General features: G+C 36.4%; 1 protein-coding gene and 1 non-coding gene across 4 annotated transcripts in view; one reads left to right on the top strand and one right to left on the bottom strand.

The window, feature by feature from the left end:
- The window catches only part of LOC144965866 (uncharacterized), a 45,035-nt gene extending 35,208 nt beyond the window's left edge, over nucleotides 1-9,827 (bottom strand). For all 3 annotated transcript variants that reach the window (XM_078901674.1, XM_078901673.1, XM_078901675.1), the window contains exon 1: nucleotides 9,530-9,827. In XM_078901674.1, the coding sequence (XP_078757800.1) occupies nucleotides 9,530-9,659 (130 nt within the window). In that variant the 5' untranslated portion in view covers nucleotides 9,660-9,827. The remainder of the gene's footprint in view (nucleotides 1-9,529) is intronic.
- A 485-nt stretch (nucleotides 9,828-10,312) lies between these two features.
- Nucleotides 10,313-10,418, top strand: LOC144966801 (U6 spliceosomal RNA). Its single transcript, XR_013644280.1, has one exon. It is a non-coding gene; the product is annotated as a U6 spliceosomal RNA (small nuclear RNA).
- The last annotated feature ends 465 nt before the right edge of the window (nucleotides 10,419-10,883 follow it).

Consider the following 10,883-nt stretch of genomic DNA (forward strand, 5'->3'; position numbering starts at 1 on the left):
TTTCGTGAAACTTCCACGCATGCCAACATACGATGAACGCTCAGACTGTCTAGAATCCTTCTTACACCGATTCGAAGTTCAGGCTAAAGGTTATCGTTGGCCAGAAAGCAAATGGGCCACAGCCTTGATTAACTGCTTATCTGGAGAACCGCTAAAAGTTTTCTATACCTTAACAACTGAAGATGCAGATGACTATGGAAAAATTAAAGACGCTCTACTAAAAAGATTTAGATTAACGGAAGATGGTTACCAGGAAAGGTTTCACACTGCAAAACCGGAAAGTGGAGAAGACTTAATACATTCGTGAACCGAATTACTCAATTTCTAAATCGGTGGCTTGAGTTGGCAAACGTAAAACAAGACGACTTTGCAGGCCTTTACTATCTCACGCTGAAGAATCGAATCTATCAAGCTTGCAACCCAGATTTAGTCGCATTCTTTAAAGAGAGAAAGCCAGAAAACTTGGACAAATTAAAAATCTACGCAGAAAACTTAACAGCGCACATCCATTGACACCCCTTAGCAGAACATTGAAGGAACCATACTACGCTGCCGCTGCTCAGAGACCAGGTACACCTAAAGTTCAGTACTCAAATAGAACGAGCCGATCAATCACTCGGAACACGCAAGTGAAACAAGATGATCATAGTAACAAACCATGGAACAAACAGTTCAATAGAGACCATAGCCGACCCTATCAAAACAAAACAAGAAATAGCACTGACAATAATACTGAGTATAAGAAAACCAACAAACCTATAATTAAATGTCAATATTGTGGAATGAAAGGCCACACAGCAGACAAATGTTACAAAATCGTGGGATATCCAAAAGAAACTGCAAATGCATCACTCCAAACAAGTGTAAACAATCAGACACGAGTAATGTCAGGAGAAAATATAAATGTGTATTGCGTGAAAGGTATGTCACTTTTAACACAAACTCACAAGTCAGGATCGCTATTTTTTTGTGAAGGCAAAGCTAATGGAACTGATTGCAAAATATTGAGAGACACCGGATGCAGTACAGTAGGAATAAAAGCATCTTTGATCAATGACGAAGACAAAACTGGAAAAACGGTACAATGCATCACATTCAGTGGCACAGTCGAAACCTTTGAAACAGCTAATGTGTACATAGAAACCCCATACTATACAGGAATAGTGGAATGCTGTATACTTCCCAACCCCGTCGCTGATGTTATTGTTGGCAATATAAAAGGTCTTAAAGACAACCCAACAAATGTAAAAGAATGGTCATTAACCCAAGAAACAGCTTGTCTAGCAGAAACAAGAAAGATGACTAAGACAACAGAGAAGCCAATGACTATTTCTCTTGAACCACAACAATTTGACAGGAACACGTTCATTGAAGAACAGAAAAAGGACCCGACTTTAACATCATATTTCAATATCGCAAACAAAGGGATGAAATCAAAAGTTGAATACATCATTGAAAAAGATATTCTGTTCAGGTTACATAGGAAAAGAAACAAAATAGCTAAACAACTGGTCACGCCGAGTATTTACAGAAACAAAATCCTTGGAATAGCGCACGATTCAATAACTTCTGGACATCTTGGGAGCTCTTCCACATTGAAGAGAATATCCGAGAATTTCACATGGCCTGGAATTACTAAAGACGTCCGAGAATATGTGAAATCTTGTGACACATGCCAAAGAAGAGTCGCAAAAGGCAGAATACCGAGATTGCCATTAGAGACAACCCCAGTTATTGAAAAAGTTTTTCAAAAAGTTGCAATTGACATTATAGGCCCTTTAACAAAATCAGATAGAAACCATACACACATACTAACACTAGTCGATTACGCAACCAGGTGGCCAGAAGCGATAGCATTGAAATCAACTACATCGGATCACATAGCTGAAGCATCGATGACAATTTTTACTAGAATAGGCATACCAAATGAGATACTGTCGGACAATGGACCCCAATTTACATCACATATGATGCATGAAACCATGAAACTCATGGGAATCCAACACTCATTCACAACTCCCTACCACCCCCAAGCAAATGGTCTTTGTGAAAGATTTAATGGCACTCTAAAGAATATGTTAAGAAAAGTGTCAGCAGAAAAACCAGATGATTGGGACAGATACTTACCAGCAATCCTATTTGCATATAGAGAAATACCCCAAGAATCTACAGGCTACTCCCCATTTGAGTTGATGTATGGACGATCACCTCGCGGCCCGATCAATATAGTAGCCGACATTTGTAAAGGGAATGAGGAGGACAATAACGAAATTATGTTTGCTTACGAATATGTAAGAAACCTGAAAGACAGAATAGAGGACACATGTAAGCTAGCACAGGAATCCGTCACTAAAAAAGCAGAGAAATACAAGGAATACTCCGATCGAAAAAGCAAGTCAAGAAAATTTGAGATTGGTGACAAAGTACTAATACTCTTACCTGATGACTCGAGTAAACTTTTAGCTACATGGAAAGGACCATTCAAGGTATTAGCAGTACGATCTGGTGTTAATTACGAGATTCAAATTAACAACACAACAAAGACATTCCATGCAAACATGCTAAAAAAATACTTTGATAGAGACACAGTGTCGCAACCTATGTTTACTAATATCGAAGCTTCAAATGCAGGATTAATCATACCGTTGGTCATGGGACACAGACACCCGAGACAGAAAAACAAACAAAAATCGCACAATTGCAACCACCTAAGACAAAAAAAGAAGTACGCAAAGTACTTGGGCTCCTAAATTTTTACAGGAAATACATTTACAACTTCGCGCACATCGCGACACCGCTAACAAATCTGACAAAGAATGGGTCACCGAACAAAATTGTTTGGACAGAATCGTGTCAGAATAGCTTCAACCAATTAAAGGCATTACTCTGTTCAGAACCAATTCTTAAATTACCCGACATGTCAAAAGAATTTGTTGTGAGAACTGACGCGTCTGATAAGGGCATCGCAGGTGTACTATTACAGGAGCATGAGGGAACTCTAATGCCTTGCTTATATGCAAGCAGAAAATTATTGGACAGAGAATCACGATACTCTGTAATAGAGCGTGAAGGACCGGCCATCGTCTTTGCTTTAAAGACATTCAGCAGATATCTACTGCTAAAAGAGTTTGTGGTCGAAACGGACCATAAACCACTCACGTACATAAGAAATAACAAAATGAATAATAGTAGAGTACTAAGGTGGAGTCTATTTTTGCAAAATTACTCTTTCAGTATCTCTCATATACCAGGCTGTGAAAATATTCACGCCGACCTACTTTCTCGATTAGTGTAAACACGTGAGAAGGGTATAAGTTAACCTCTCATGCATACTGTTAGTTACCTCGAAAATTATGCCAAATCAGAACGCACAATTTCGATAATTTTATTTGTAAACATGATGACCCAACTTAATGTAACATTGAGTATTGTTTGGATATATATACCATACCCATTCATGATTTGGGAAATCTTCTCTTTATCTATTATTGTCATGAATTTTCACTCATTTATGATTAATAATTGAAATGTCAATATTCCATTTACATTTTCATTCATTTCATTCAGTAAATTACCTTCATATCATCGACTTAAATCATGCTTCATTGCCATCACTATTGTTTATCACAATGATTTGTAATCACATTGCCATCGTGTTGTTCATCACAATGATTTGTAATCACAATCTTTCATTGTTATTGTCACCATTCATATACCTACGTTAATATAAACATTTCCATGTCTAGTTAATAAATAATTTAATTGTAGCACAAATCATAACAATGGATTAATGCTAGAGTATCATGATAGTAAATTTACTTCCGTTTGTAAAATCTATCTTTCCCATAATGGTTAAAGAGTATATTTTAAACGTGGGTGGGGGGTGTCACAGTAAAGGTTGTTCACAATTATCTTATTAAATTTTATTTTATTAAGAACTGAATTCATCTCACTCCAGTTATATTTCGGTAGGCTTAGATAAACTTTACCTTCTAATATTAGATCATCTTTCCTTTTATAGCCTTCCCTCGAATTAATTTCTAATTAGTGAATACTTTTCGTTCTACATTCTGTCACGTAGCCACTTATTATAAAAGCTGATAGGTCTAACATTCGACACTCACTTCTCTCCACAATCTATGCCGGACGGCCAGTCGCTCTATTCCTTATATATACTGGAAGATTTTTATCTTTTGGGACTTTGTAGATATTATATCTACACCATTAAGACGCCGGAGCTTTTAACTTTGATTGTATAATCTTCAAGGATCAAACCCGAGCCCGCTGTCAATAACCCCTTACCAATTGCCTGGAAGTGGAATTTTACGAGTCCGATCCTGTTATCAGAGGAATAGATCATCCAAGCCCATCAACTGCCTGGAAACGTAAACTTACGAACCTGACATATTATCATAAGTTACGTAAAATATTCATATCTCTATTTGTAACTGCCACGATCACTGTTTATCTCTTTTAATTAAATTTCATCATTATTTTTATTTCATTGTAAACAAATCGTTAATTGTTTTTCATTTATAGTAACTAGTAAATTCTGGGGCCTCACTCTACATATATCTTTATGCATAGTCGAGTAGCTCTTTACTCACTTGAGACCATGACAGCCGTAACTACATTTCTAATCAAGATAGAAACAAAATTCAAACTTTTGTAATCTGTGTTGCCAGCTCTTTCATATGACATTGGTTTCAAGTGTGTGAGTTACATTTAGTTTTAGAATTTCTCCCTATTTAAATTAAAAACCCCCTACACTAGAGAGGTGCGCCGGTGTTACCAATACTTAGCTTCCATACCAGGACAATCATTCGTTTGGACAGAAAAAAACAAACAAAAAACTTACCGCTTACCATCAAAAGCAGTTTAGATTTGAAGATGCATTTGTTTTCTATCAAAAAACATTCGGTACTGGACAATCCTAGATGAATTTCAAAAGTTGTGTTTGAAATTATATCCTAATTTTTTTCATGATTCATTCCTCGCGAAATCGTGTGGGTTTACGTCTGTTACCTACGTCTGGTGCCGTGCAAACAAAACAAAGGTTTTAAAAAAAGTTTAGCTATTGAGAAAAAGATACGGAAAAAAAGTGTCCCTAGATAAGTATGCAATTTGGTGCATTAGTGCAGTAAAAATTGGTGCGCAAAATTAGTTCGTAGCGGATGCGAGACTGTGTGTGTGTGTGTGTGTGTGTGCGTGCGTGTATGTGTGAGTGTGTGTCTCTTTCTTTTTTTTTTTTTTTCTTGGGAGTGACTTCGTACACGGTAACGGGGCATCTAGCCTCAGGATCTACGTACACGTAAACTGGTTTACCGTTGCAACACAAGCAATAGATGGTCCTCGCTGTCGTGACCACGCGCGCTCGTGTGTTTGTGTGTGTGTGTGTTATTTTTTTTTAAAATCAAAACAATTTTAACCATTAATGGCGAGATTCGATCTTACACTCCCCAAACTCCAGATCTTAGTCTTAATGTTATCATTAAAAGACAAGCTTTGGGATTTATAGTTTAATTGAAACCCGAGTCTAAATATACTCTTACTACTGCTCTCTTGGTGGGAACGATTTATTCTGCATAAGCAATCTGCATAAAAAAATCAGTGTCACTGTAAAAGGTTAAAATTTCACGAAGTACGCTCCGTGAACACCGCTGTAACAATCCTTTGATCTACGTCATCAGGCAACCCATTGTTTCTTTCATCTTTTCCCATTCCCCCTTACTATCCCCCCATTCCCCTGCCCATCTCTCTCTCTCTCTCTCTCTCTCTCTCTTGTCATAGAGTTATCCCTTCCCCTTCCCATCTCAATGTAAAATGAAAACGTTCTGCTGTTTGCAGATACATGTATGATTGTTTTGTTTTCTCTCTCTCACTAGGCTAGGATTAAAAACCAAGACATCAGGTAATGGGTGTCTAATGCCAAAGTATAGATTCTCTCTTTGGCCACGCATGTGGCAGCCCAGCTATTTATTATGTTCTGCCTATAACACACAATAAGTTGGATTTTGGGGGTGGGTACGAAAGAAATCAAGGTCATAAGTAACCGTGCACAAGAGCTGTATAGGGAATTGGTTTCTGGGGGTCTTGCAAATACCAAATATTTTATGGAAAGCTCTTTCGAACTCCAAGACGTCTGGTTTGTTTTGCTATCTTGGAACAAACGAAACAGAGATGTCTTGATGTGTGGCCTAGTTGTCTGATTTTGTGACCTGGATGTAAGGTTTTGTGACCTAGATGTATCCTTATGAGTGTGCAAGCCATGCGGGTAAGTACAGCGATAGCTTGCCAGTTGAGGAAAAAAAAGGAAGAAGCAGCGTATCCGCATTCGAAAAACAAAACAAAAAAACCTGAAAAAACAAAACAATTTAACCTTTTAAAGGCGAATATCAATCTTACTTGGACCAAAAATAAAATCTTACCGTTTTCATCAAAAGACAAAAAACAAATTACAATTTTAAAATTTGAGCTGTTATATAGGGCAATATCCACCCAACGTGCTCAAAGCGCTTTTTATCAATATTCTTACTGCTCTTATGGTGGAAACGGTTTTTTTTCTGCGTTAAAAAATAATATAAATGAAGACTATTATTTGAAAACAAAAAAAATCAGTGTCACTGGCAAAGGGTTAATTGCAGTACTCCTGCATCCTGTGAGACTCCTACGGCACTTGCTAATCATAAAAAAGGAAATATCAATCAACAATACTAAGTTGAAAAAAAAAAAGAACAAAAAAAAAGGAGGGTGGGGGGGGGGGGGGGGGGAGAGAGCAAACCCAGTAGCAATGCAACCTTTAGCGACGAAATTCGATCTTTGACCTAACACCAAATCTTCTTTCATCAAAAGACAAGTAACGGCAAAACGATTATAGACAATTGAAGTCCGAGTCTGACTGCTCTCTTGGTGGAAACGCTGTATTCTCCGTTAACAATAATAAAGATAAAAGCAAACTATTATCTGAAAGCAAAAAATTAGCTTCGCTGTTAAGGGGTTAAGAACACCTGCCAGCATCCTTATGCTCTACATCACCAAGCAACACGTCTCCCTTTCGTCTTCATGCAACCCCCCCACCCCACCCCCACCCTCCATTCTCACGGTGGTGGTGGTGGCGGATAAAAAAAAGACCTTTTTTTCTTTCATTCAATCAACTTGACTGCTGTTGGACCCTAGGCCTCTCTACAAGTACAAGAATTAATACTCACTTTTTCTCTGCTCCAACGAAAATATCTACCCCCACCAGTCTAATTATTTGTAGCAGACGACAAATTTCTCAAAACGGTCACGTGACACTGTAAAAACAACACAGGAAGTCCATGAAAGCTTATTTACGGCATTTCTTTTGAACCGTGTAAACAACAAAATTTCGTTTTCATTCGACTCAACGGGTCAGATTGGCCGGTATTTTTTAACGAACTAAAGTTCTGAAAAATCAAAATGTTTCTTAGAAAGTTGAAAGATGCTAGTTTTTGAAACAGAGGTAGGTTTTTAAAAAAAATCTTTATATTTTACGTGAATGCATGCTCAAGGCAAGTTGGACGTTCAGCGGAGGTTGGTAGGCCAAAGGCCCACCTCTCTCTCTAGAACTAGGGAGTTTAATAGAAATTCTAAATGTACCTCACACACTTGAAACCAATGTCATATGAAAGAGCTGGCAACACAGATTACAAAACAGTTTGAATTTTGTTTCTATCTTGATTAGAAATGTAGTTACGGCAGTTCAAAGTCTGAAATTTCAGACCGATTTTTACCCCAAAATTACCATTGCAAAGTTGTGACCGAAATCGCGTGATGTTAATAAAAAATGGTTAAAACAGTCAATATGGAGTTCTTATCATATATTGTATACAAAAATGTTCGTCTTATCGAGGACAATGCATTTACATTAATAAAGAGGAAGATAAACATTTCAAATTAACACATTATTACATAATATGTCGCAAATGTTACATAATCAAAAACTCTGCTAGACGTAAGAAACAATTTGCTCTATCACTTTTGGATTTATCCCCAATATCTCACTGAAACAATTGCAAATAATTACCCTCTTTTAATTAATACATAGAGAATAAAAAGGGTTTGAGAGTATATTTAAATGAAAAGATATAAACATGTTGTGTAATGACATAATGAGTTTATTTTTACCTATGGCAATTTAATTGCATATAAATAAAATGGTAGATTGAAAAAGTTCAAATAAATTGAAACAGATTCCCTATTATACTTAGAAGGAAAGTTCTGGCTTTTAATACTTTAAAAAATTCTGCTAAACACTTTGGGTTTATTGCTATTACTATTACATGATTTGAACTGACAATTAATATAATTTTATCCCCCCCCCCCCCACTTCTCTCTCAATGTATGGGGGTGTCAAAACTAATAGAACTTCTTACCATAATAATTATTAAGGCTAAGGCCTTTAGAATATGGATACAAATGATAAACATATCTAAACATATGGGAAAGAAACTTGATGATTTGATGGCAAAGTAAAATAAAATTAAATTAAAGCAATTGGTATTTTAAAATATCGATATTATTAATATCGGATTTCACAAAGAGAAGAAATATACAAACTTTTAAAACAAAAACTATAAAATGCCTATAAATAAAGTTGGAAAGTATGTATTCAAAATAAAAACATAGTAAATAATAGTACTGAAAATATTATGGACTAAATTTAACATAATACATAACTAAATTTAAAATATCGATATGAATATCGATATCGCCCGGCAGCCATGATGAGAAGATAATGTAAACAAGGCATTTCGGCGCAGAGTTAAAAGGTGTCTGCGCATCGATATAGAGCCCTGAAATTTGGCATGAATAAAGTTTAGATGTTATTCTAAAAACAAGCGTTTAAATTTTAAAAACACACGCGGTAAATACAAAAATAAATGCATTTGAAAATTGACAAATTTTAACTTCATATAACTTCTGGAATAATTAATGGATTTTTCCTTAATTGGCACCATTTAAAAGGAAATTGAAAGACGAAAATAATGATACCAAAGTATCTGCGATATTCCTCTTTATAACGAAGTTCTGCATCTTGAATTGAACCCCCCAAAACGCGAACGGCAATTTCCAGTAACAACTTTCCTATGGGCGAGTTGGGTCAAAATTTGACTGCCACTGAGCTGCTGCTCACTAAACTGCCTACTAGAACATTATATTATATTAAAAGTTTTCCCCTCCCAAACCCCCTACTAGAACATTATTTTAAAAAAGAATACTGGGGATGTAGGAGCTTTCGGAAGGCCTCCCTTGCAAGTTGTAGTTTTGTTCTCAGTTGAGACCAGAGTTAGTGTTAGAGAAGAACGAGACCTTTCAATTTCAACTTTCTCAATCATTCCAATCAATTTCACTCTCAACTTTATAAAGTACGGAGACTAAGTCTGCGTATTTCGCAAGTACACTTCAATATCTTATTTATGGGCAAGGATGCCTTACTGTAAGATGCATTTCTAGTAATAGAATTAGACCATGATTATGATGGTAAGCGAGTATGAGTAAGGTGTACCTTGATGAACAGCAACATTGCAGCCATGTCCATCACAATAAACAAGTGGGTTTTCACTCCATCCACGTTCATCAGAGCAGACACAACAACCTCCTATCATTTCTTTTGTATTTCTGTTCATTTTCTTCATTGTATGACTTCACTGAAACCATACATATGAAAAAAATCAATGCTGTGAGACTCGACCCATTATCTTCTTTACTTAAATCCGGCGGCCATTGTTTTCTAAACTCAAGTTAAGAAGCTGCTTCAAGCTGTGCCAGGTTGTGAGCACCGACATAATCTACCTCCAAGAGGTGACGTATTTCAATGCTCGAGGTGTCTCTAGCGTTTAATTGGGTGTCATGCCACTTGACACTTCAAAACCACCAAGAATTAAATAATGTCATTGTGAAAAAGGGTATAATACAAATTCTTGGAAAGTGTAGAACTTTCATGTCTATTTTCCTTCTTCTTTTCGCGTTTTACCCCCTAAAATATGAAAAGAAATAAACTATGTAAATTAATACACTTTCGATGTAAATTCTTATTAAAGGGAGATAACTTAAAGTGATTTATTATTTTTTGTACAAAATATATCAAAAATATAATTAAATCAATTAAAATATTATTTTTAAAATTTAGTTTTGATAATAAAATATGCATTTTAAAAACTTGTTATAGTTTGGATAATTTAATGGTAAAAATATGAATTTCTAAGCTAATAATCTATTTTATCAAACCTGCTAGTAGAACTATCCTAATTTGTTGAGCATATATACGGCTCTTAGATCACCATATCTTGTACTGTTCACGCAGTACATATACTAAAATTGGAACGATACAGAGAAGATTAGCATGGCCCCTGCGCAAGGATGACACGCAAATTCGTGAAGCGTTCCATATTTTTTTTTTTTATTTTTTTTTTTTTAGTTTACATGTTGATCCCGACGTATTTCCTTGTATAATTTGGACCGAGTGCACTTATTTGAATATGTATACGCCGCTTTGGGTAATACTGGTTCAGTGCGGTCCCCAGTCCTTTGTTTCCATTGCGGCCGTATTGGATGGCCAGATGTGCCAGGCATTCATTGCCATATCCGGGTGGCCAGATTCTGCCAAAAAATGAAAGTTTCGCAAATAAATTTAAGAGAGAAAAAATTGCCATATTTGTAGCCAATTCAGTAACATACAACATACCTGACAAGAGGAAGAGTGGTCTTGGAGATTTAATTAAAGGGGGGGGGGGGGGGGAACCAACCAACCATGATTGTAAACAATTACAACCTGGCAAATGGAATCCAATATGGCCGCACTGTAAACAAAGGACTGGGGACCGAAAGGACTGGGGACCGCACTGGTTCAGTATTACCCC

This window comes from Berghia stephanieae, chromosome 2 (genome assembly GCF_034508935.2).
Source record: "Berghia stephanieae isolate SIO BIC M18660-M18661 chromosome 2, UCSD_Bste_1.3, whole genome shotgun sequence".
Classification (NCBI taxonomy): domain Eukaryota; kingdom Metazoa; phylum Mollusca; class Gastropoda; order Nudibranchia; family Aeolidiidae; genus Berghia; species Berghia stephanieae.